This window comes from Anser brachyrhynchus (assembly GCF_964034855.1).
Source record: "Anser brachyrhynchus genome assembly, chromosome: 2".
Taxonomy (NCBI): Eukaryota; Metazoa; Chordata; class Aves; order Anseriformes; family Anatidae; genus Anser; species Anser brachyrhynchus.
This window is the reverse complement of record NC_137695.1, coordinates 92,105,290-92,132,588: the sequence shown is the minus strand read 5'-3', so window position 1 is coordinate 92,132,588 and position 27,299 is coordinate 92,105,290. Positions and strand designations below refer to the sequence as shown.

General features: G+C 41.3%; 1 protein-coding gene across 6 annotated transcripts in view; it reads left to right on the top strand.

Annotated features, from left to right (window-relative positions):
- The window catches only part of EPB41L4B (erythrocyte membrane protein band 4.1 like 4B), a gene marked incomplete at its 5' end in the record, with an annotated part of 174,932 nt that overhangs the window by 54,393 nt on the left and 93,240 nt on the right, over positions 1–27,299 (top strand). For all 6 annotated transcript variants that reach the window (XM_080577989.1, XM_080577990.1, XM_080577993.1 and 3 more), the window contains 6 exons: positions 14,314–14,356; positions 16,402–16,480; positions 19,818–19,862; positions 20,620–20,672; positions 26,272–26,392; positions 26,811–26,898. In XM_080577989.1, coding sequence (XP_080434115.1) covers positions 14,314–14,356; positions 16,402–16,480; positions 19,818–19,862; positions 20,620–20,672; positions 26,272–26,392; positions 26,811–26,898 — 429 coding nt within the window. The remainder of the gene's footprint in view (positions 1–14,313; positions 14,357–16,401; positions 16,481–19,817; positions 19,863–20,619; positions 20,673–26,271; positions 26,393–26,810; positions 26,899–27,299) is intronic.

The following is a 27,299-nucleotide window of genomic DNA, read 5'->3' as shown; positions in this document are numbered from 1 at the left end:
GGAAGGAAACAGGAGTCAAAGCAATCATGCCTGTTTATAGGCCCCATCCCTCTTTCTTGTTCAGCTAATTGTTACAGCACTTAAACAGGGAAGCAGTCCTTGGGGTGATTGAAGGGTGTCACTCAAATGTAGAAGGGGTCTGCAATGGTTTAGTGGAAAAGTTTATTGGGTTTTTAATTACTTTTAATGGGGAGGGTTCTAACAAAGCAGGAAGACTTGAAAGCTTTATTCAAGGCTGGAAATAGCAATAGTAAAATCTCGTGAGATCGTACTGCACAAGTAAAGTTGCCACGAGGAAGTGGTTTATTGTTTGTTTGTTTGTTTGTTTTTCCAAAAACTGGTCATGTGAAACACATTCCGTGGTTGTTTTGGGTTCCTGACATTTATTTTAGACTGCTGCTAGCTAATGTTTATTCGTTTCATGTTCAGGCTTGTTCTTTCTTTGTCTCTTACTCCAGATTATCATAAGAAAAAGAGCTTCTGGGTGCTTTGCCCCACTCTATATGAGCTGCACCATATTCTAAGATTCTCTCAGGATACAGATCTCTCCACTTCTATAGTTGCATTCTTAGTCCTACTTGTCTGTCCTGTGATGGCAAAACATGGATGCCCTCCCTGTCTCCTGTGTTACAGGAATTCCAAACAGGAGGATTGCTATTGTCGATTAGCCTGGAATTTCCTTTTGTTTCCCTCCTGATTCTGTTTCTGATTACAAGAACATCTGTAGAGTAACTGAGGAGGAAGAAAATTGATACAGCTTTAAATATGGTTCGTTATTTCCAAATGGGCTGCTGTATTCCCTGAGATGTGAAACTTGAGTTGGGAATGAATGGAAGCAAAAGCATTAAAATACCTTTTTTTTTTAAAGTATCTCTAAATGAACATTTAACTCCTTTATGTCCAGTCTCTAACATCACAAAGACCCCTTGTCCTTGGCTTAAGGAAGGGTGGTACAGAACAACAGCCTTTCCCAGCTGGGTGTATATTACAGTCTGCGGACAGTTACACCGTTTTGAGCACATGCTCACACCCGGTGTATCTGGCACATTGGGAAGCACTGGATTCACAATGTGTGCAGCAAGACTTCTGTGCAAGGACAGCCTGTGCCTCCTGCAGGTGCTCGTGGCTATGACGGGGGCCAGAGTTCCTTGAAGAGGTGAGAGCCAGGACTGTATGGCAGTGAGCTATCCTGGCAAGCTGCACTGTTTTCTTAATATTGACTTGTTCCTAAATAGGATTTTGATTCATTTACAGTGAGAGGTGAGAAGGCAGCGGAGGGAGGAGATGGAGAAGAGTGGCTCTGATGAAAGCAGTATTCCAAGTAAGAAAACGGAAGGAAAAGAAGGGGCAAGGACTGTGTAGCCCGGGCTGGCCCTAACCATCAACAATGTGTCAGGACCCACTGATCCAGACACTGAGATCCTCATCTGTATAGATGCTCTGGAGTCCTGATTCTTCTGGGAGGGTCAGGATCATGTATGCTTCACCACATAGTTTTTCAACACTGCAGTGTGAGAATAAAGCAAGTTGGACAACAACAAATAATATCTCAGTGCCTTTGTTTTCTGTGTTTCACTTTGAACTAGGCTCCTGGATGTTTCAGCAGCTCAGAGCCCTGGAGATACTAGGTGCATCGTGGCTACTTCTGCTCTATATAAATTTTAATTAAAGTGTTTGTTGTCATTCAAATCAGGAGTTTTTTTTCCAACTGCTTGCTTTTGATATTAATGCTATTACTTTTTCTCAAGTGTGTGAGGGATGTTAGGAAAAAAGAGCAACTCAAACTCAATTAACCTCAGTGTGATATCTGGGAGTCTTATTCCTTATTTACTGCTTAATACTGTAACTGAGTCCTTGTTAAGCAGGGGAAAAAAATAGGACAAGCCTTAGCGTTCAATACATTGAATATTGGGAGAAAGTGAGACTGGTAAATACTTCAGTAATGCAAAAGGTTTCCTTTTCTGCTTCTGTCATAAACATCCCATTTCTCCTTAAATAAGATATCAAATTAATCTGTGACTGTTTCCTCTCCCTGAATGTCTTGTTCCTCTGGATTATGAGCTCTCTGGGACTGGTGGTTGCAGGCTGTGTGTGTGGATTGTAGCCCAGAGCAACAAACGCAGGTCGCAGCTGGAGGGTCCCAGGAGCTGTGCAGGTAACAATATCATATAATACTCAGTGCATCAACTACTAATAGTGGCAATGATACGAATGCCAACTCAGTAACTGTGCAAAGGCAGCTTGGCTGTCTCCGTAGAGATGCTGAACATCTGATGAATAACTACTTCCAGCTGCAGCTGTCCAGGGCTGTATTGCAGCCTGTGAACATTTTGACAGGCTCCAAAACACCAAGAATTCCCAGAGTGTCTCCAGTTCTCGGTTTTCCAGTAGTGCTTGCTGTTTCCAGGAGGTCTGGAGTCCATATGCATGGTAAAGACTTGAGAAGCAGCCACACAGGGCAGGTGGTTGTGACACTGTCTATTAGTGATGCTTCTCCACCTCTTTTTACGTGTATAGAAGTCAAGTGCCCAGTCTTTCCAGGACAGTGAACAGATATTGCTCTTTTATTTTTCGTTTTTGCATGGTTGGAACAGAAGTTGAAGTGGTTTCCCTTGTTCCGTTTCACAGATTTAGTCAGATTTGTTGTCTGTTTGTTACAAATTGTTTCAGTTTATTTTTTTTTCAGGATGTGAGAAGTGCTTGGGCACAGGCTTCAAAATTAAAGATGACTTCCTTTTTGTTGCTGGGATTGAGCAGCATCAACTTTCATCATTTCTCTAATAAATCGAATGAGAACTATGCTACTCTGGACAAGCTTTATATATATATATATATATTTTTTTTTTTTTTCCCCGTTCTGGGATATAATGTTTCACTGCCAAGAAGAGAGGGAATAATCTTGCATATACAATTGTTTTGTGTGATAGTGAGTATCTGTGTTGACATTCAGTTATAAGTTCTGCTTCTGTCACCTCAGGTCTGCAAAGCAAAATCCTGCTTAGGCTGAAGCAGGTTATCGTATGTTATATGAATTAGGATAGGATAATGGTCTTGAAGGATGCTCATGTGGCTCTCCATTATTCATGTGTAGTTTATCTGGGCTGCAAATAAAGCAAGTCACGTATCAAGATGCTCCTGAGATGGCTCTGAGCAGACTCAGGCTGGGATGCGCAAGGCTTTCATGAATGCTGCTGCTTGGTTATATTGAATTCCAATATGCTGCTTTGTGTCCAGAAATAATTCCGTGCTTGGGACTTTTCTTTTTCAGTTCTTTGTCTTACTATGCATGGTGATAATTAAAACATTGCCACGACAGGATTTGAAATACATGTGTGATCGATTTTGTTGAATTTCAGTAAAGAGCCATGAAAAAAATTTTTCAAGTAATCCATACACAGCATGACCCTAAATGTGTTTTCAAGAGTATGAAATGGGCATGTGCAAGGCCTCTGTAGCAGCCTTTTCTTATTAGAGGATTACAGTTTTCTTTCATTAAAAGCTAGCTGTCAGTCTAACTGACTTTACAATTCATTTGGACTAAAAATTGCTAGATATTCTGAAAACAAGATAAATGTTCTGCAAAATCAAGATCAAAGGGCAGATGAGAAGGAGTTTCTGCGAAGAAATTTTTGTGGTGTTTTGAACTGTAGGAGGTATTATTTTATTCAGGCTAAAACCAGATGTTTTAAAAATCTTTTCTGATTTTGCGTAGTAAATCAAAGTGAAACTATATGCTACAGATGCATCTGAAATAAATAATTTTGAATTTAACAGAATTTCTTAGTTTGGTTGCAAATAATTGTGGTTCTGTGACCCTAGTAGGAACCAAGGGGTGTGTCACCCTGCTGCCTTTGGTGTCACTCAGAGCTTTTTGCTTTCGAGTTCACTGTACACTGTTCTAGTGTAAAAGGTGTCTTTATGACCAATTTCAGTTTAAGATACCACAAGTACATTTCTTTTAGTGATGAACTGGAGTCTTAAGTGATGGTACTGACACCTTTGTGCTCTAGTCTTAAGTGAGTCTTCCCTGGAAAAAAAATGGCCTCCAAATGTTCGTGTTCACAAAATTTAGAAATGTATTTTGTAGATAAGGCTTTATTTACCACTTCCTGGTAGTCCAAACTGTGTTTTAATTCATGGTCACAGCTGAGGGTGTTGTAGGGGTCGAACCTGCTCTGAAGGTCAGTAAGTACGTAGGGATGTTTTGCTCTGAGCCTTACAAAAGCCTGGAGGTGTAAAGTGTGACTGGATGCTTTGCAGTTCCACATAGCTTGTGCTCAAGAAAATTCCAGTGCGTGTGGAGACCCAAGTGGCTGGTCTTGAGCACGTTTCACTTAAATGCATTACACTAATTCTTGCTATTCTGCACAATAGTTACAATTGGAAAAAAAAGAAAAAAAAAAGCTTTATGGTCGAGGCTTAGTTCTTTCACAGAGTGGATGTCATAGAACATTCATATTGTTTCAAGTATTAAAGGACAGGTGAAAGTAAGGAAAACAATTTTTTTTTTTTTTAATCAAGGCAGGAGGACCATAAAACTGGAGTCCAAAAAAAAAAAAAAAAGAGAATAAACCTACTTATGCTATGGCAAAGATGAACTGATTCTATGTTTGGTCATTGGAAAAAGATATATGCACTTGAGTGGATTCACAAAAGCATGCAAGGGTCAGCAGAGTGCGTCCAGTGAAGATCAAGTGGATACTTGAGAAGAACAGCAGACCGTGTTTGCAACAGAATAATGGGCTGCCAGCCTTGTCACGGATGGGATGTTTGATGCTTTCAGAAGACAAGTTAGGACAAAAGGACTTCTTGGTTTAAAGTGCATCAAGTTGCTGCTCTTACCTAGAACTCTGAAAGGGCAAGGGATGAGAACAGCTGAAGCATCTGAGGATCTTTTCATGAAAAAAGGGAACCTTTTACTAGAGTACAAGCTGGAGCTGAGAGAGTCCAACCATGGAGGTAAAAAAACAGATCTTACTGTCTTCTGGTAATAGTGGTCACTGTGTCCCTAGGGAGACAGGGAAACCTGCAGAGACAGCACAGGACACCTGAGTGCCTCACGTTGTTAGTTCATACTGGCAGGTTTGCATCACTCATCAACTTTTTATACCTTACAGTAATATTTGTAGGGTTCCTTGTCTTCCTTTTGCAGCCATATGGAATTGCCTGCAGTGGGCTTTTTGGAAGAATCAGCTGAAACTAATAACTACATTAAAAGGTTGCTTACACTAGGGGATGGAATAGTGGAATCTGGATGCTGAATGTTGACTTCTTGATCAGAATGACTTCTTGATCGAATGAGTCAGTATAGTTAAAACAAGCAGAAAACGGTGCTTTGACAGGCTAAAAGCTAAAGCTTTCAGGTGTTATTTTGTGTTGAAAAGAGACACCCCCAGCCACATTCTTTTATGTGTTTATTCAGAAGCTTTTTGCATACTGGAAATGGAAGAAGAAAAAAAATCTTCATGAATGTTCATGCAGGAGATGGCATTACAAAACTTTCTCTCCCTTTCAAATTGTTTCCGACATCATGGTAATTGCACAAGTGACTTATGTGTTTTCTGGTTTCCTCAAATGGCTTTTTTGCTGGCCTTCCTGTCATCCTCTGCTTTTTCTGTGGAAAGGCACAGTTCTTCTCCTGACTCTAGAAAAGCCCTGAGAAAGTGATCTACAGATCAAATGGATTTCAACACACTCTGGTTAGAAAACAGGACTGCGGGAACAGGAACTAATCTCTTCCTCAGCTTTTTGTGCTCTTCCCAAGCATGAAATTTAGACATCTGTATTGCCTTTGAGATAAATGTAATCATTAGATTTTTTGAGTTCCTTTCTGACGATGATATTAGAGTACTTTTTCAGCCCAGAACTGCAGACTCCCAAGGTACCATGGACTGTTTCTAAGGATTTCACAGAAGTGAACTAAGAGGAAAGCAAGGCTACTGGCAGCCAGCTTGAATTAACTGTATGAGAATCTTCATCTCCACTGGAACATTTTAGGAGCTGGCACAGAGGAAAACTGAAAATTACCGGCATGCTGCAAACACCTTTCTTTCATTGCAGGAATAGAAAATCTTTTTCTTCTAAATGTAGCTTGTGTTCAAATATTTTCTTAGCTTACCTCTGTATCATTATCAGTAGCAACAGCTGTTGCAAAGTTTTTGGTTTTTAATTTGGAGGGAGGTTGCTTCTATTCATGGTATTCGCAGTCCAGGAATACGGCAAATTGTTTTAGGCCAGTATTACCTTACTAACCTGTGCTTGTTAGACCATTATTAATTCTCCTACCCCCAAAACTTTCTTTCAATTCATGGACGGGTTTCTTCATAGAGAACATTATAGTATGGAAAAACCTTGCATGGCTTTGCCTTTCATGGAACCTTAAAGTAGTTGGCAAGCTTAAAGTAAGTCATTAAATAAATCCTGTAGAGAAATGACTTCCCTAGTCAGTTCATTTGGTTACCAAACAAACTGGGAGGGGTGGCAGGAGGGATAAATAGGGACTAGTTCAGTACTCACTACACCGTAACCTAAAAAAAAAAAAAAAAAAAAAAAGAAAGAAAAATCTTAAGCTGTTATCCCTTACCAGTAAAAGATTTGGTGGTAAAATGACTTACTGAAGTTTTTATACATCAGCTGTAGTCAGTGAAAAGGGAAATTACAGTACACTGTAATACACATAACTTTCCTTTTACTCGAAGATTTTGTTAGTAGGAGCAAAGACCATACTTGTACTGAAGTAGCACACATCAGGTGGCGAGGGGGAAAAACAGACCTAAAAGTGTGAAATAATGCTTTTCCTCAATTCCCAGGGCTAAGCTGTGCCCTCAAACCTACTTGTAGACCAGAGTTTATGGCATAAAGATACAGACAGGGAGCACATAAGCCAACTGGCCATGCAGAAGTCCAAGGAATGGTGGATAGAAGGGTGCCAAGGCAGTTGGTGGAATTCATTATGAGGGCTGCTGTGTGTCATCTTTGAGAGGTGATCAAGGAAGGTACCCGAGTCCTAGAAAAAGGCAAACGCCAGGCCCATCTTCAAGACAAGCAAATAAGAGGATCCAAGAATCAACCAGCTGATCACCCTCCCCTCATTATCTGGGAAGAGTAGGGGCCGCATCTGCCAGATCACTGACTGGCACATGAAGTACGAGGTGACATCTGGGAATATCCAGCCTTGTTTGGTCAAGTTCAGATACCCACCAGGACAGAGACTCCACTGCCTCTCTCTGTACCTGTTCTGTCTGCGCGCCCCTGTAGGGATAGTCTTCTCCCTTCATCTAGCTGGGATGTTTCTACCTACAGGCGTGGGCCTGGTGCCGCTCGTCTTTCCGACACGGAGCACCTCTGAGAAGACTTGGGGGCCTTCTCTATACCCTCCAAGTAGGCAGCTATAGTCAGCCAACAGGTCCACCCCCAAGCCTTCTCTCCTTACGCTGACCAAAAGAGTTCCCTCAGCCTGCCCTTCCTTGCCTGCTGTGTGCCCCAGGCCATCACTATTTTCAATGCCCTGGGCTGGGCCCACACTTCACACATCGGTATCTTTCCTGTACTGGGGAGACCAGGAGGGTATGTGGGAGTCCAGATGCAGTTGCAAAATGACAAATAAGAGAGAAGACTTTTTTTTTGACTGTTTTTTTAATAATTTTTATTTTTATTATTGTTATTTATTGCCCAGTCTTGGGAAGAGCTCGAAGTGTCTTCAATGGACCTTAATGCATTCTAGTAATTCTTCCAGGCAGACCCGAAGTCTTCTGTTGCTTCAGGGGAGCAGCTGTCTCCCTAACTGTTTTGATTGATCTGCTCCTGTTCTTTGTGCACTGCCATGGACAGTGTGGCTTTGTCTTCAAGCACCTGTTGGGTAGCCTTCTTGTCCTCAGACTGAGATATCCCCCAGGCTTCAGGACCCAAGGCCCACAGTGGCCCTCTTGGGGGGGCGGTGGGGGAGGCTCCTGTAACCCCAGTGCAGCAGTGGGAAGGAAGGCCATCCTGCAGGCAAGCCTCCAAGCTCTCCCAGCAACAGAGGAATCGTTGACTGCTAGGAGAACTTGCAGACAAGCCTGCAAGATGTCTATGAATGTCCTCTGCCAGCTACTTCTGGGCATGGAGGCCACGCTGCAGATATGGAGTAGTTCAGGTGCTACTGCAATACCATTGATGTGGCCTCACAGCAGGGAGTCCTGGCACGTTGGTGTTGTGCCATGTTATCTGTGGTGGTGCAGGTGGATTCATCTCCATTGGCTTTTCTTCATCCTGAGGTGGATCCACCTCCCTGGGCTCTATATTATCAGTTGCACTGCAGGGTACTGCTCCTTCGTCACAGACACTGTTTCTCCTCTACTTCCTCTTCATGGCATGTGGCTTCTCCTCTGTGCTACAGAAATCTGTTTTCTCCTGTGTCACCTAAAGGTGAACAGCTACTTCAGGTCCTTCTCCTTCCAGCTGAGCTTAGCTGTCACCAAAGGGCCCAGAAGCTCAATGAGTGGTAAGCCAGCCACAGGGGAGGTTTGGAGAGCCCAAGAATGAAAAGTGCTATATTGCTTGGGCCGAGCCAGCACAAGGTCTCCTGGCGGTTGATAAAAGCATTGCTGATGGTCAAGTGCTGTGTGGTCCCTTCTTTGCTGTCCCCAGGCCCCCAGGGGAGGAGAGGGCCTGGCCTCCTCCTCTGGGCTGCTGCGCCAGCACAACATGGAGGCCACCAAGGTCCTTGGGGCCTGGAAGCGTTCAGTCTAAGATCCACCCATGCTCTCTTCTCTAGCATTTAGGGGAACCTCACCGCTTCTGTGGCTTCTTGCTTCCTCGTTTGGATGAAGAGCTCTCCTGCCCCGCTGGAATCACAAGCTGCTCCTGCATGGGAGCCTTCAGGCAGATTTCTGGGGGAGCTCTCGCCCAAGAGAGCTTCACTAAGGATGAGCTGTGCCCAGGCCACCATCGGCCATGCTCTGAAGAGATGAGCAGCCTAGCAGGACAAGGGAAAGGCAGCACACACCACTGCCTCTGACTTCAGCAAGGCCCACGACACGTTGCCTCACCACATCCAAATGCATCAGCCAGGGCGATGCAGGTCAGAGCCGCCCTCTCGATGGCTGCGGGCACCCCTTCTGACCGGGGGGCAGGATGGCTGACCTTCGAGGCTCGGCAGAGGCCGGAGGGCTGCCTGCACGCGTCCCGCCCCAGCTCTCCTCAGCGCGGCGCCGGTCCGATCCGGTTCCGCGGGGCCTTCTCCCCTCCCCCCGAGCACGCTCGGTGCCGGGGGCCTACGGGCTGCCCCGCGGTGGGCTACAGCCTGCCTGTTCTCACAGCGCCTGCAGCTGAAAGCCTGGGGAATGCCCTGCTCTGAAAGCAGGAGGAGGGTCGGGGGCCGAGGGCTCCTTTCCTGGTGGTGGCTCCCCCATGCCGTTTTGCTTGCCAGAGAGACAGGCTGCCCTGCCTTCCACCTCCCCTCGCGTGGCCTGGGCTCCAGCTGCCCCATAACCCAGATGCCTTCTGGTACAGGCTGGGGAGCTCACCAGCTCACCCTGCCCTCCCAGTGTGCTGGCACAAGGGTTAGGCTGAGCCTACATAGCTCCAGCACAGCTCAGGCTGGCTGTCTCCAGGGGTTCCTCCTTCAGGCACCACCGTGGTCGCCCGGGGTTTTTTCTGCAGAGCTGCCCCTCGGCCAGTCACAGTACTGCATGCACAGCCAGCCTTGTGCCCCAGTGGGCACAGGGTGGTGTAATTGTCTGCTTTGATCTCACAAAGTCCTCATTAAAATAATTTCTTTAGCTAGTAGAGGTCCCCTGATTGGCAAGGTGCCTGTGTAGCGGTGTTCTCTGTAGTCATCAGTAACCCTGTTAGGGGCGTTCTGTGCCATCACCAAGGTTTCTAATAAAGTAATCAACCACGGTTGGCCTGGGTGTTCATTAAATCTTAAGTTGTACCTGAGCTATTTATCTGAAAGTTGTTTTGCTCTGTGTCTGCAATTTCAAGTGCAACATAGCTTCTTTGACCTATCCTGGAAAGTTTGTATGGAGTGTAAGGAGCCATCTTACCTAAGCTTTGAACTCATGGGAGCTTACGCTGTTTCTAATTCCATGCTTGTCTAGTCCCTGATTTTCTGTGCAACCCTAATTCTGGTTCGGGTTTCTGTTACCAGGATAATAACATTTCAAAGTTGACCTTCAGAAGAAAAGAGAAAAGAATTAATTCTCTTTCGTTACTGCTTTTATGTTAATAATGTGTAGACAAGGATCCAAACTGATTTATGGGATAGGGTTTTTATTAGACTTTCTTTCTCTTTTTTGGGGGTGTGGGTGATTCCTTTCTCACATATATTAGAATTTTATCCTCTCTGCTTTAGAAAGCCGCATGGCTAATAGCAGATGGCTTGGTGGGTTTCAGGTGCTGTAGAAATCAGATAGTAAGATGTTAGAAGGTATAATTGATTTTTGGTTTAAAGCTTGCCAGCTTTTATTTAGAACACCTTCTCTTCTGAACTTGAGCATTTAACAGTTTTGGTTCCTTCTTTTTCCAGTTCCTTCAGAAATGACTTGAGAAAGCATTTAACATTTTTTTTTTCAGACAGCAAATAAGACTTCCAGTAAGAAAGGGCTTTCTGTTTTTGATAGTTAAGTATATAAATAAGCATAAGGAAAAACAGTCTGTTTCATGCATTTTAAACTAGCAAAGCAAGCCAACCAAAAAGGGTCAAACCCAATTTTTTTCCTTTACAGGTCACCTCTGTTATAGATCAAGACCAGGACTTTTCATTCTTTTATGAAGCAAGTGGGGAGCCAGTGGAATTTACAAAGCACAGGTGTGTGATGGGTTTGTGTCAACCACTGATACTCCCTCTTTCAGTTATTTTTTAGCAGTCTGTGGTCCTTATGTAGACTGCTCCAGTAACTACAGATTATCTGCTATATATTGACACAAATACATCTTTACCTTCCTGTATGACTATTAGGTTTTGAGAAAATATTGGTTGCTATCACTTAAGAAGTGTTGAAATATTTTTTTCTTCATCTTCAGTTAGATGAAGTGAATGATCAGTTGGGGAATGTGCTGAGATAAGTCTGTGCTACCAGTATTTTAATAAATCTTTAAAAAATAATAATGTGGAACTGAATGGTATGTATTTTCCATTTGTATGGCTGCCTGGTAGAAATGGCTAATCCTGTCTTTAAAAATTCTACACTTGAATCTCAACCAGTGACTACTGTTTCCTATGGTATTAACTAATACAAAACATGATTCATTTGACTAAAGAAAGAAAATATGTTGGGATTAAACAGAATGTAAGGGGGCTAATCCAGCAACTGAAGCTTTAGTTTAGCTGACAGAATCAAAATAATCGTGAAACTTGAATACCTGCAGTTTGACCAGGTTTTGATTTTTTGTTGTTGTTTTTTTCCCTTACCATGGGTAAAGTAGCTTAGATGCTATCTTTCTGTTGTAACAGTCTTAAATCAATTAATCCCTTTCCTTCTCTTTGTTCTGCACTGATACTTCTGAGTCCAGTCTGGTTATGGTGAATGTAGCTTTGTATATCATCAGCCTTGATCCTACACTGTGAGATCCCAAGTTGTCTCCTTGAGTTTGTACCCTGCAATACCATGCTGTTGTTTAGACAGAACACAAGATAGGCGAAGGTACAGACGTAGGTGCTGCAAGAACAAAACCCCCCCTGTATTTATTCAGTTCCTGGTGAGACTTCTGAATCTGCTCATTATATTTTCCTGTTCTGAAGTCAGCAAGTGGCATATAGGCCAGCACAAACCCTTTCGGCTTTAGTTAGAATGCCATGAAATCTTCAACTCGGTGTTTGGAGGTTTTCTTCTGGTTCATTAAGAAGTGTTTTTGAGATCACTTGCTATGCCCTCAAAGTATTCAAGCCTTCAGACCTCTCACTTGTAGCCTTCATTGCCTCACAGATCAGTACATGAGCTTTTCTTGACACGCATACTGGGATCCTGCTTACAACAACCATCTAGACAATTGAGGTGAAAGGGAAGAATAGGATGGTAAAATTACTAGAGCTCAGAGGGACATTTGGAAAGCTGACATGATTTCCAGTGTGAAGAAGCCCTCAGTATCTGAGACAAAGGAATGTTGAAATTCAGCCTGATTTTTCACAGAAGTTGTACAAAATACCTGACTTTAATCGGCATTAGTTCACAAATCTTCATAAACGCTGCCAGGCCTGGGAACTCCAGGCCAAGAATACTGCCAGTCCATGGCCTACCTCTGTGTTTTTATTTTGTGATCTCTGTGGTGGCCCTGTCACAGCTATAATGTGGGATGGGGGTAAAATGGTGGCTAAGTCTGGCTTCTGAAGAAAGATGGCTTTAATGCTTGCTGTGTTTTATCTCCTGGAGCAGTCTGGCTCTCTGACTGCTGGGGTACAGAGAATGAGTGGCCCGCTGCAGATGGTGTCCTGTCTAGGCTATGGTCTCATTTCATGGTCTGAGTGAGTAGTTCCTAGAGTCTTGTTAACTATTTATAAGCCTCCTTTACAGTATTTACATTTATGATTAATCAGTTGGAAACTTGCTGCTACATGAGTTCTGGTGTACCTAGACCACCACATTCTCAGATTGGGATGGTTTTATTAGCTATTACTTCATTAGAAATTATTGTAGTTAGACTGGGTGGTGCTGATTTCTGAACACAGTACTAACGAGCCATAGATGAAAAGGTATTGGAGATTTTCTCCTGTAGCACAGATGTTTTTCATGGTTTTTATTAACATGAAGATAAACTTTTCTTTTAACTGAACCAGTATACATTGGCTTTGTGACTCGCTTATCTTTAGCCAAAATAAATAGTGAAGAGAGGCAATTTTGCAGTTAGGTATTTGAAGTATACAAAACTAATTTGCCCTGGAGGTGTGAAAGTAACAGACTTACATAATTTCTGCTGATTTTTTTCTTTTTTTTTCTTGTTGATTATTTTTCCTTATCAGAAATTTGCCATTTTGTAAAGCTTCTGTAAACTGATGTAGTTCCTTGTGTAATTCTTCATAAGAGAGCAAAGTAGAGGCAAAATAAATCACTTGCAACTCTAAGGAATATACTTTTATGAGCTGCTGTAATGTTTATTTCCACTCTGGTAGTGATTTCTCAGATTGTAAGGATCAGTTAATTGGCAGCCTCACCTAAGGAGGTCTAGCAAGTCTAGTGTAAATAAAAGAACTTTCAGAATATTTATCATTTCTCTTTCTCTCCCTCTCCCTCTTTTATTTTTTTATTATTTTTTTATTTTTTTAGATTTATTTACCTTAGGGATCTTAAGCTGGCAAACTTTCAAGCTATACCCATCTACCTTGTTAAATAATTTTTGCCTTTGTTTAGGACATAATAAATTCCTGCATTTCTATCTAACTTTTTTTTTTTCCACAGGTATTTAGCCATAATAAGGCTGTGTTAATGAAATGATTAGGAGTTATTTCTCTTTTTTCTGAAAATGCAAATGCTCTTATAGAGAAAAAGGAAGGTTTTTCTCTGCCAAGATTTTGTTCCATGGTACCTACTTTATTATTTTAAAATAAATATATGCATATAGAAAGAAGAATGTTTATTTCACGGAAGTCCACATGGTCTTTTATTACCTTGTGTGGTAGGAGTCTTTACATGGGATTTCTTCAGATCAAGCCTCACAGTAGGAGATGGTGCACAAAGATTTAAACTAAATTTACGCTAGAGAGTGTTTATGGCTACTCTTCTGTAGGTGCAATTTACACTGATGAGAGAGTATGAATTTTGCTGGGAAACATACTTTTTTGTCATCTAGTTGCATCTATTTAAGAGCTTCTTGGGGGGGGGATATACACCAAATTTTCCTAAATGCTATTAGTGGGGTTTCGTCCTTATCTTGAAAACCATGGCTATTGAGCAATAGAAGGCAGGACAATACAGGATCTAGAGGGTTTCCATGAAATAAAGGAGCTGAAAGGAGAATGAAATCCAAGGGTTGGGCCTGTTGTCCTCAGGGCAATAGTTCAACCTGGGCACAAAAGTGTATTTTCCTTACATACCGCTGTTTTAAGGTTTTGGACTTTGAGCTTTCCTCTCGAAAGGAGTGCAACTTCCCTGGCAGTACAGTTGTATATAAAAGTCAGGGTTTCCATCTTGAAGAAAGGTGCCTGCCAGCTGGCAAATGTGCAAATAAACACTTCTGCAAATGCGCAGAAGTTTAGCAAATAGACATGGCAATATTACCTTTTAAGAGATTTTTTTTCTGTTGAATTTTACTGTAATTAGTTTCTTGTGATGGCAAAATCCTGAAATAGAACTGCTTTTAAACACTGATTTTTCTTTTTTTTTTTTTTTTTTTAAGCATTGGTTGGACCATTCTAAATTCATTAAGAAGCAAATAAAAAGTAAGTACCATGTCTATGTCTGTTTATTTTGTTACTTCCTTAAAAGTTTGAACTTGGAGTATTTAAATGTGATTGTGTAAATATGGCCTTTAACAGACTGAGTATTTCTTAGAAAATAGATTTAATTTAATGGCTAATTGGCTGACTGTGTCTGAATGTCAAAATGCAAGAGCACTGACAAGTAATATACCAGTCTTCTGCACCCTCATTAAACATGTCCTGTTTGTTTGAGATAGAGTAGGTTGCCAGGTAATTTTAGTCTGATCTGTGAAATCAGGTTGCCTGGACACAGATCTTGGTTTCTGTCACTGTTTCTGGTCCGTAACAGGCTTTGTGATATTTTTTTTCTTTTAAAGAGTAAGTGGAAAATATTTTATTCTGTAACACTGATTGTCTTTTTTTGTACATTATGTTAAATCTAGCAGAAATACCTGGTGTTTCATCAAAGGAAGTTTTGGGTGGAGGGGTTGGCTTCACCAGTGAGTTTTCTGTGGATATTTGCTAAGGTGCACAAGTTGTTCCTGGAGCTCTAATAATCTAGTTGCAGGCTTGGGCGCAGAGCAGGATCAGCACTAACCTGTTTTGTTAATATACTCCACTTGGCAACAGCTGTAGGCCGATGGATAATATTGTTTCTGTAAGATTAAAATGCAGTGTTTTGCAAGGGAGTTGTTGACCAGATTACAGAAGTGGGTCTTGATTGCTTCAGTGATGCTTTGCCTTTCTTTCTAATACGCATCAGGATATATATATATATATATATATATATTCACTATATATATATAGTGAATAGTGGAGCTCTTCTTCAAAGACCTTTAAGACATTTTGTTTTCACCCCACAGTGTATGGGTGTCGTTCTGCTAGAATAGCTAGTAAAGATACGTGTTACGGGTAATTTTGTGTTGGTTGGCCTTCTCTCACCTTTTCATCACATCACAGACTGCTTTACCTTAAGTGGCTAAGTGTTTTGCAGGTGCACTTTCTTAAATAGCTCTGTCTTTTTCTTGATCTGACTTAAAATGTGGAGAATCTACAATTCTGTAACACCTTCGACCAGCTTAGCTGCAGTATTTTGTCTGTGTTTAATTTGTGAAGTGCCTGCATTAAAAACAAATTGGCTGAGCCCTGATGTGAGGAGCCCTGAAGAGTAAAGCAACTTGATGAGTGTTGTAAAGGTCTGCCTCACAACAGGATGCATTCCATTACCATGAATTCAGCAGGTGCTTGGAGAAGAGTTCCCCTTTCACCATGGATGTTGCTCACGCCTCTTGTATGCCCCCTGGCAGTGAGCAGATAAGAGTCATTACCTTGCTGATCCAAACCTACCAGTGGTGCCCAATTGTCAGCCTGGAGTACTGTAACCTGTCTTCTTGGAGCTATCCCTGTAGACAAAGTCAAAGCTCTAATAATTAGATTTGGCTGCAAGTCTTTCAGTAAAATAGATCGGTAATAGGCACGTATATATACTGTGTTGGCGTTGTGTTACAGAAAACTTTAAAAAGGTGAAAAAGTCATTTTTCCAGCACTTCAGATACTTGCAGGCTGTCAGTCTAGAAGATGAGGCATAGGCAGATAAGGATGCATTGGTCAGTCTCATGTTAGTAGTCATGTATGTTGATAATGTAACAAAAACTGATATATTTGATTATTTTTTTTAGTTGTATGTGCCCAGTAGCAAGAAGCATCGCTCTCTCCCCCCTCATTCCCTCCCATCTCCCCACCCCTCAGCAACTGGCAGTGTACCTGGAACTTGCTGTCATTCATAGCATGCTACAGGGCACGTGTCTCTGAATAAAAACGTGTTTCCCAAATGTACTGTTGCTTGGTTAATGTAATGATTAGAGTATCATAAGGTATGGTAGTCCTTTTATTTTTTTGCATGCATTTTAAAATTTAATCACATGAAATATTTGCTTCTTTGAAGAATTTAAAAGCATACTTCATTTGGGGTTTCTTTGGTTGTGGGGTGGTGACTGTTGCTCTGCTGTAGCAGAACCACGACTAGTGTAAACTTTTTTTTTCCCATTTAAAATCTCTGCATACAGTTGGACCTCCGTACACGTTGCATTTTCGAATTAAGTACTATTCATCAGAACCGAACAACCTTCATGAGGAGTTTACAAGGTAGGAACTACGCGTGGTTCAATGACTAACTGGCAGAAGGGTAAATAAGGTATCTAAGATACACGGGAGTCCTGTAAGCTGGTGATTTGAGCTTTCATACCAAGAATGGTCATGGATTTCTTTGCTATTTTCCTACAATCAGAGAGATGCCACCATTTTTATTTGCTGCCAAGAACCATCCATGGGTCTAAGCCTGTAGAAGATGATGTGATCTGGTTCTTTGAAGTTAGCAAGGAAGGCAGCGTTGGCTGAGTAGACAGCTGCTGTGTACACTAGCGGCACCTGCCATATGTATGAGGGGATTTTCCATCGTGTCCTGTTAAAACTCCAGTTCTCTGCCTTGTCCCCCTTGCCCTGAGACTCAGAGGTGGTTTAATAATGGTGCAAAAGCAGCAGAATTATGGGAAGAATAGATTGCTTGAATTGCCTGGTTGGTTGATTGATTGAATCACTTTCCCACGTGGTGCAGAAGGTATAAAGACTGCGTTGTGTAAAGACGTCTTAAGATCCAGAGATCTTTTGTTTAAATCTGATGGGCTGTTTTCTGGGCTGCGAGCACTACCCCTTGCTGGGTTCACAGTACCCTGGTGTGATCTAGATGATATTCTGAAAACCGGGAAAGGAGCACCTGGAGGAGAGGGGTGCCATCTTTCTGTCATCTTGGTGTGGCAATCATCAATCTTAATGTTTCTTTATCGTTTTTTGATCTGTTTCTCACAGTGGGGCACTTTCTATATCTTCTCGTTTGCTTGGTAATAATCACAGTACTCCCAGTCAGACTTAGGATGTTCAAGGATTGTTGATTGCTCTAGTTCATGTACCTGTGATGTTTACAGGAAACTCAGGTCTGCTGGCCTATGTTTACTGTCTCCTGTCCTATCTGCTGTGTTGACCATGTGTTTTTTTCACTGCCTAAGACAAAAAGATCAAGGTGCTAATTGTCACCAACTTACTATGACACTGCTATGGAGGCCTTAGTATCCATTATCAATTTAGTGCAGCAGTGTTAATCCAAAGGAAGGGCATATTCCTATACAACACATAATTAACCTATAGAACTCCTTGCCAATTACATAATTGAGTGTAAGATCTTAGTTCAAAACCCAAGATGACTTTTGGGCTTTTCTAATGAGAAAATGCAGTTAAATTAGTAGGGATAATATGTATTTTTTGAAAATTGATATGTCTTCATACATCGGGGTATGTCTGACAAGTATTAAATTTCCCCTGTGGTCAAATTATTCCATTACTATCTACCACAAGATTTCTTGCATAATCCTCTGAAGCATACGATCCTAGTTACTGTGAGGTGTGGATTTCTGAGCTGTGTGATCACTGCTGTGATCAAGTAAGACATTTCCTCTGAAAGTATTTACATCTGATGCTTTGTGATCTAATTATTGCTGGAAGGTAACATTTCGGAAGACTATTTTAATTGGAAAAGCACTTTAATCACCTAAATTTTCAGTGCTACGAATATATACATTTTTTAATTATAAGTTTGACAGATACCACTGCAAAACTGTGGATGAAAGATGAAAATGAGTTGGAAATTCATTTTACTCTGAAAAAATAGCTTTAGTTTTTCTTTTATATTGGGGGAAAGTAATTTTGAATGTTGCTGTTTTTCTTTTTCTTTTTTTTTTTTTTTAAGAATCTTTTTGCTGGCAGGGTCATATTTTCCACGTAACATGTTGAGTAAAAAGTAAAGATTAACAACTATATAGTCAGAATTATTCCAACATTAACCATGAAATGGCCTAATTGGGGGTGGGGGTAGTTGTCAAGAGGTTCCCTGCACAGATGTTTTTAGTAGGATATCCAGTTCCTATTGAAGCTGTAAACACTGCATTCTCATAATTATCACAGTAATGTGGAAGTGGTGAAACCCTTCGCCCCACTCTGTCCTTTACTGATTTAAAAACAACTGAAATCCAGCACATTTTGGACGCTATCTGCTGTCACTTTTATGGGACCTGGTTAAGTTAGTTAAGATAGAAAAACAACAGAGGAATGTGTCTGTACATGCGTGTCGTGGAGAATTTTTAAGGTATGCTGCCTTGGAATACCAACAGGTGAGATGCAGATGCCTGTCCATCTGCATGCAGAAAAGGAGCAAAGCCATCGCAACCAGAGCAGAGCTGCAGTGCTGCGCAGGGGAGGTGGCACTGATGAGAAACACTGCTCGGATTTTTCTTGCAAAATTGGATGAGTTCATGGGATTGCAAATCATCAGGGAGAAACAATAGGAACAGGAAATATACTTGTCTGTCATTAATCTACATGTGCAAATACCCAGGTTTGGCAAGTCAGGTATTAGCCAAGTACATGAATCAGAAATGTGACACAGAGCTAATGTGGATAAATCTCATTCTGCTTTAGTGTATCACAAGAAATCTTTTTAATCTTCGTTTTTAGTTCTGTTCTCCGGTCTGATTCCAACTATTCATTCTTCACTGCGTTCACAGCACGTCCTGAGTGATGCAAAGCACTTTGTCTTTCTAGCATCCTATGTAAAGATAGGAGAGGTTTGCCTTTACTTGGTTGACAGCAGTGCTTCATGCCTTCTTGTCTTGCTACGCTCATCATTGCAAGCCTCACCCTCAGTGTGCAGAGCAGTGCAGAGCCTGCTTGTGCCATCCTGTCCTGTACAGAGTTCTCGTGTGGCCTCGGGCACTTCTGCATGCCTCAGACCTCAGCTCTGAGTGGCTGTGAAACATGAAGCATGCCTAGAGCTGGAGATTAACAGGAGCTTAAAATACTACAGTTTGCAGGCTGTAAATACCTACTTGGCCTTCTAAATAAATGTGTGGGCTCCATGGAATTCAGGTTTCTGTTATTCAGAGCTCTTCTGCCATTTAAAGTGAACATTTGGTCTGAACTTTTCCTTTAGCCCAGCTTTGATTTCTTCCATGTTCTGTATTTCTGTTTGAGGAGGTAGCCCCAAAAGTCTTCATGCCTTTATCTGTGTTTTGCGTCTAAATCCCGTAGTTTAGTTCTTGCCTGAAACAGTTCAGGAAAACATCGGATTGCCAGTGACTTTTAGGTTGCTCCTTTGTGTGCCTGGAGTGGAGCACAGTGTTTGTGACCTGGAGGTGGACGATGTACTGGGCACAAGCAGTAGGTGAATAACAGTCCCTTCTTCAAGTGTAGCAAAAGTTCAAGGAACTTTGAAGGTGGCAAGGTATATCTGAATGATCCCGAAGGCCCTTTTGTTTAAGAGGAAAGAAATGAAAATGTTGTGACTACTTAATGAGTTGGGGTATTTTTCCGACCTTTGGGGCTTGAAAGGTGACACTATTATATAGTTTTGACTTTCTGAATTTTTATTTGTCAGGTACCTGTTTGTATTACAGCTCCGACAAGACATTCTTTCAGGGAAGTAAGTACCTCTTTGCTCTTGCAGCTGTAATTTAAAGTATTTATAATAGTTAATCTCTTAGTGATATAAAATTTTACTTTGTGTGATCTTTTCCATTCTTTACGGTATTCATGCACAGATTATAAATGTGGTGTACAGTTCTATAAGCATTTCTTTCCTTTAGGATACAGAAGCATATGACTTTGTGTAAATAGGACTGAAAACTAAAATGCGTAAACACCTTTTGTGGATTGAGCAGATGATAGAAATACATAAATAGGGCAAAGACTGTCCTGATTTTTATGACTTTAAAATGTAGCATAAGCTTGCCATATTTTTCAGTCTGACAAGTAAACTAGAAGAGGAAAAGATGATGAAGTGCATCACTCTTTGTACAAGTGAATGCTTCAGAAAATATTTTGTATGTTTATAGTCTCACCCTGGCCAATAAATTCGTATCTGATCTTTATTGTTTTTAATTAAAAATAATGAAAACCAACATGGTTGTCTCTATTACTCAAGCTTGTTTTATAGTAGACTATATCATGTGTTTGGCACTACTGAGACTGTACCAAATGAGAAAATAATCATATGCAAGTAAAAATTAATTTTAGATATTTTATATCATTAATAGCCTGTGGTTTAAGTGATCTTGTGGAAGTCGATGTGCCCCTTTCATCTGTCAGACTGCTTTTTAGCTGTTTGGCAAGAAGTCACTTAGGAAAAAAAATACATTGTTTTTATAGCTTGTTTTTTCTTCTCTTTTTTTTTTTTTAAGACTGAAATGCCCGTATGAAACTGCTGTTGAACTAGCAGCTCTGTGTCTCCAAGGTATGCAGTCTTTTGAAAGTGATTTGTCTTATTGTATTTAAAATGCTCACCCATTGGTTTCTTATCACACTTTGTTACTAATGTCTTCTCATTGATCATATATTGACGCCATTCCTTTTGGGAGGAGAATTTCAGGGAGATGGCCTTTGTGCCTTCCCTCCACTCATAACTCCTAAACAACATATGCCACACTGGCATATTTAACAAGGGGAAGGAGCCTCAAAGGCATGAGGAGACAAAGGTTTCATGGAAACCAGGGGCTGAGCAGAGAAGGGAAACCACAAATAGCTCCCTACTGAAGGAGAAGCCGTGGTGTGTGTGCAGAGTGTTATCTGCAGAGCCTGAAGCTGGCCCAGCAGTACACGCTTTATGGTACGCCAGCCCCTGCGGGTGTAGCCTTGAACATGGGCTTCCTGTAGCCTGGCCAGTGCTTGGGAAAGATCCTCTGCAGCGTGTGGAACAGGAGATGGTTGTAGCACAAGGGAGGGAAAGGCAGGTACTGGGGAGGAGAGAAGTACACGGAAGGATGAGAACTAAGGTTCATTTGAGGTGGTTTATTCTGCAGATAGGGAGGAAACTTGTGTAATGAAGCTTCAAGTTCATTTTTTCTAAAATAAAGTGTCATGATCTGGATCATTCTACGCTTAGCAGCAGCAAAAAGATTGAAGTGAAAAATACTGTTCTTGTTCTGCTGGTGGCTGGCAGTGACACATGGAGTCATGCTACTAAGAGGCAGAGTCTCTTAGTGTAACAGAGCAATGAAGATAACTCAGTGATTCTAGATGGGCTTGACAGTTAAAACTGGGAATTCATTTCCAAACAGCAACAGGTATAAATCTTGAGGCAGAAGGTTATGTCTTGCTTTCCATTTGCACCTGTCTGGGACAGCTCTGATAGCTAGGTGTGCAAAGAACTGCCGCAGGCAAACTCCATTTGTGGTTTTAAGGTGGAGAAAATCTGGAGCCCGTATTTGATTCATTGCTTCCATTTTCACAGATAAAAACAACGGTAACCTCACCCCTGGTCTAAGCAAGAACTACCAAGCAAAGAATGATAGGTTGATGCCTCAACATTTTGGATAGTAATTAACACCTGTGATTACTAAGTAAATGTAATACAATAGCTATCCATCATCCACTTGTGGAACATAGGTATTTATAATATCTCCAATTAGGTGTCAGAACTAAGACTTCTTGACACTGTATGTGGGAACATGTCTAAGTTGTGGTGTTGTGGTATTTTTATATTTTTCTGCGATCTATTTTTGTTTTCCACTATTTTGACATAATTGCAATAAATTTCTCCAAAATTCTTCTACCTACTACAACTGATTTATTATCTCTGCTGGCTTATGCTGTAATTAGCATTTTTCTATAACATTTATTACATTTTTATTGATAGTGGAATCTTTTAATTCAGCAGAAGAATCTAAAGAAATGTCAAGCGATTATTCCCTCCCCAGTAGGTTACCTTTATCCTAAACAATCCAATCTTTCTGCTTAGTTCGGCTTTCCTCAAGGTAAGGAAGAAGCTAAAAGGCTATTTAGGAATAGGTACTCTAGAACCTCTGAAAAAGAGGTCCTATTTATAGGACATCTGTAAATTTCATTAAGTTTTCTTTATCAAGAAAATTGTTATGCTACGTTAATTCTTTCTTTGTTTCAAACAACAGTTTCGCAGGCTGGCATTTTGTATGAATCCTCTTTCAAACATAAATCATTGCTTTGTTGCCAGCCCTGTGAAGGAATTCTCTGGAAGATGACATTGATTTGCAGTATGGCATAACTTGTAAAGCAGATGTGTAATCACATGCTTTAATTAGGGGTTATCCACATAAAGGTTATAAACAAAAATACTCGAGTTATCACTGGTAGAATAAGTTTTTAACTACCTCATTAGTCTTGTATGGGTTTTGTATTTAATCACGTATGCTTTTGAAAGTAGTAATTAAACTCAAAAGGAAAAACTTTTTCTCAGATTTCCAGCTTTCAATTTAGAATTGAAAGACCATCATCAGATCTCTTCATATAAATACTGTAAACTTTTTTCCCTCTGTATAAACGAATCAACAGTGTATTTACTATGAACATGTTTTTGCACTTTTCAGAAAATTCTAGAAAACTTCTTTTTAAAAGTTGCCTCCAGGTCATGCAGTTATTTATTTAAGAACATGGAGAATGAATATAAACATGCTACGTAACCCCCACCCCCCCAATAAAGAGAAGAAAAGAGGATGGGGCATGCCAAAGTATGACGTTTCTGTCATAAAACAGATGACACCAAGCTAAGTGCGTGTGTCGATCTGCTCGAGGGCAGGAAGGCTCTGCAGGAGGATCTGGATAGGCTGGGCCGATGGGCTGAGGTCAACTGCATGAAGTTCAACAAGGCCAAGTGCCGGGACCTGCACCTGGGGCGCAACAACCCCAAGCAGAGCTACAGGATGGGAGATGAGTGGCTGGAAAGCTGCCTGGCCAAGAGGGACCTGGGAGTATTGGTTGATAGTCGGCTGAATATGAGCCAGCAGTGTGCTCAGGTGGCCAAGAAGGCCAACAGCATCCTGGCTTGTATAAGAAGCAGTGTGGCCAGCAGGTCTAGGGAAGTGATTGTGCCCCTGTACTCGGCTCTGGTGAGGCCGCACCTCGAGTACTGTGTTCAGTTTTGGGCCCCTCGCTACAGGAAGGACATGGACGTGCTCGAGCGAGTCCAGAGAAGGGCGACCAAGCTGGTGAGGGGTCTGGAGAACAAGTCTTACGAGGAGCGGCTGAGGGAGCTGGGGTTGTTCAGCCTGGAGAAGAGGAGGCTCGGGCGACCTTATCGCTCTCTACAGTTACCTTAAAGGAGGCTGTAGAGAGGTGGGGGTTGGTCTGTTCTCCCACGTGCCTGGTGACAGGACGAGGGGGAATGGGCGAAAGTTGCGCCAGGGGAGGTTTAGGTTGGATGTTAGGAAGTACTTCTTTACCGAAAGGGTTATTAAGCATTGGAATGGGCTGCCCAGGGAGGTGGTGGAGTCACCATCCCTGGAGGTCTTTAAGAGACGTTTAGATGTAGAGCTTAGTGATATGGTTTAGTGGAAGACTTGTTAGTGTTAGGTCAGAGGTTGGACTAGGTGATCTTGGAGGTCTCTTCCAACCTAGATGATTCTGTGATTCTGTGAAAACCCCAAAGAGATGGGTCCTCTGCTCTGCCTATGTTTTAAAAATAGTGGTGCTCCTGAGCCAGATGTTGGAGAATCCACCACACCTGTGGGGAGATTATTCCAATGATTCATTGTTCTCACAGTAAAATATTTTTACTCTTGTGTCTAGTCAGGACATCCCCTGGTGCAACTCATACCCATTGCCTCTTGTCTTTTCCATTGTCTCCTGGTAAAAAGGGAGCCTGTTGTCTTTGTTTGCTACCCTTTAAGTGCTGGAACATAGTGATGGTCTCTCCCCTGAGCTTCCTTTTCTGCCGGCTGAACAAACCCACCCAGTTCCCCCAGTCTTTCCTCATATGGCAGGCTTTCCAGTCCTCTGATCGTCCTAGTGGTGGTTCTCTGGGCGTCCTCCAGCCTGTCCACACCTCTTTTGAATAGGATAGCGGGGACCAAAACTGAACGCAGTGTTCCAGGTGTGGCCTGACAAGTGCAGAGTGGGATAATTAAGAGTGGGACTTCACTATCTCTGCTGGTGATGCCCTTGCTGATGCAACCCAGAGTCTTGTTGGCTTTCCTGGCTGGGGCAGAACACTGTTCACCCATACTGAGCTTAGTATCCACCACGACCCCAAGGTCCCTTTCCACACAGCTGCTGCCTAGCTACACGGGCTCTTACTAGCTATTGCTCTCAAGACCATTTCTTAGAACTCTACTGATCAGAAGGATGATAATTTATGTGCCAGAAAATGAGTAAATAGTCAGTGCAGCTATTGAGAAACAAGGCTGTTTTTTTCTTGTTATATGAAATAGTAACACCTTTGCTTCCTTGCTTCTGCCTTAGCATCTATCCTGGCATATTTTGTCCTACGTGAACTTTTGAACAGTGGTTGTCATCTTTACATGTCCTCCTTATGGCATAGTCAGCTTTCATTCTCCGCCTTCTCTCAGTTAAATGGTAGAGAAATCTCCCATGTTTTTCCTAGATGGTTGTCAACACATCAGACTTAGTTTCTTACTCTTTTTTTTTTTTTTTCCTCTGAAGTCCTTCTTACTGATGTGTTTGTAGCTCCCCTCTTACGTACTGGAGATTGGACTGCCAGTAATTCTTCGCACCATCTGTGTTAAATAGGCTTCCAACTTAGATAACGCAGCAGCAAAGCTGAGATATCTGTTGAAGATGTATAGATAAGAATACTGTAACTAACCATGGAAGAATACTGGTGAAAAGGAAAGGGGAAAAAATGTGTTACAAACGAAGATCAGTGAACTCTGTTTAATATCCTCAGGAATGCCAAATGTCAAAACCAGGACAAAAATGTTTGAGCATAGCTCGAGTACTCAAACACCTAGTATGTTCTTGGTTAACAGATCACATTTTAAATGTAAATTTGTATGTTTTTAATGTATCCTGCTAGGTATTTTTGAAACTTAAGAAACTTTACTTCCTTTAAATATTTCAAAATCCAGAAAAGTGGTTGAATTAATGATTTATGAATCTTGGTTAGAAGTTTTTGCAAATGTTGTGTAAAACTGCCCTGGAGCACTGAAACTGTTTTCTTCAAGGGCTTTCATTTCCCTCTGTATTTTCCTAAAGAGACACTAACTTAAAAAGCACTGGTTTGGAATCACAGCAAATGGTGATGTGGTATTGCTGAAGAGTGTATTTGCCACTGATGTTTGTGTCTCAGACCTGACGCAGTGACGTTACAGTGTCTGTGAGGCTGAGAGGTTCCCGGAGCAAGGCATGTCTCAGGCACGAGACAGCTAAGGGCACAAGTCATTGAGACGCTTAACACTTGCATCTCCTGCTGAGCTCAGCAGAGCTTGCAAGTGTTCTGCTCCTAGAAGAAAATATAGCAGGCCCTACCTAAGTCAGTAGAAAGTGATACCTCAATTATGGAGATGCTTCAGCATTGCTTTCCTTAAAAATTACTTAATATGAATATTACATCACCATCGTGGGTTAAAACAAACAAACCTTATCACTAGTTTCTTGAGACTGGCTATTGTCTTTGTGTTTGGATGGCTACACTAATGTAACAAAGCAAGCAGCAGAATGGGGAATGTTTGGAATGAGAGGTATGATGTCATTGGAGCGATAGGAAATTTCAAAGTAACCTTTTCTGAAACAGTAGTGCATTGATTTTTTTTCTTTTAATAGAAACTTTATTTCTTTTAAACACTTCAAAACCCAGAGAAGTGGCTGCAGTTCTTAAATGTTAGAATTGCTTACCACAATCTTAAACTGCTCTTGTAAATGAGTTTATTTCATTTTGCTGTAAGAAGTGTTTTGAGATTGTGGTAGGTTTTTTGAATGTTTTTAATTTAAAATATCAGCAAAAATGTATTCTTCTACAACATACTTAAACAGATGAACTATATCTATGTGGAGATTATGGAATTCAATATTTGTAGTCATCCTGTTTTTTTTGTTTTTTTAACTTTCCAACTGATTAATTACAGCTGAGCTGGGAGAGTGTGAACACCCAGAGCACACACCAGAACTAGTGTCTGAATTCAGGTTTGCACCAAACCAGACTGAAGCAATGGAATTTGACATTTTCCAGAAATGGAAAGAGTGCAGGTAGGGTACCTGTGTGGGAGTGGTGTCTAGCAACAGAATGTTTTCTTTTGTTCCAAAGTCAACTATGTCTACAAGTGTCCCTTTCACAAACATAAAACAGCAATTACTGAGTTGAGAAGTATACTAGACAGAAACCTCCTCCCCAGAAATAACTAGTTTTAGTTTGGGGAAGGTTGGTGGGGTGAGGGTTTTTGTTTATCTTTTCTTTAGGTCATTTTGTAACAGTTCAAGCAGTCTTTTTTTTTTTTTTTTTTTTTTTTTTTTACTGCTGGAAGCAATCCTTTCTCTTTCTTTTCTCTTGAAATCCCTTTAGTGTCATTAAGACTGAGGGCCCAAAGAAAAGGAGCAGGGAAACAAATTTTAAAATTTCTAAAACAGACAAAAACTTTGTATTTTAAACTAATTTTTATGTTCTTAGGGGAAAGAGCCCAGCGCAGGCTGAATTGTGCTACTTGAACAAAGCAAAATGGCTAGAAATGTATGGTGTAGATATGCATGTAGTTAAGGTAAGACCCATGTTGTATTTTATTTTACTAAGATGGGGCCAGAAAATTGAATGGAGATGCAGTTGGCAATCCAGGCAAAATAGACTCAATTCAGGCAATGTCACTTAATATACTTTGTTTTGTTTTGTCACTTTAATATACTGTCAACATAAAATTTTAATTACTGGTTTGGGTACCAAGGGAAAAAAAATAAGATAATAAACACAGAAACTCAAACACTTTCCCTACCCATTCCCTAGACTCAGCTTCAGTCTAGCACTACTCTCCCCTCTTCCTAGCATCAACTCCTCTTGTTTTCCCTGCAGGTTACACTGAGCCCCTCCCAAGGCAGGCCATAATGTTGGGGTCATCTGCATAACAGTTTCTTTGTGCTGCTTATTACTTCTTTCTCACTTTCCTTT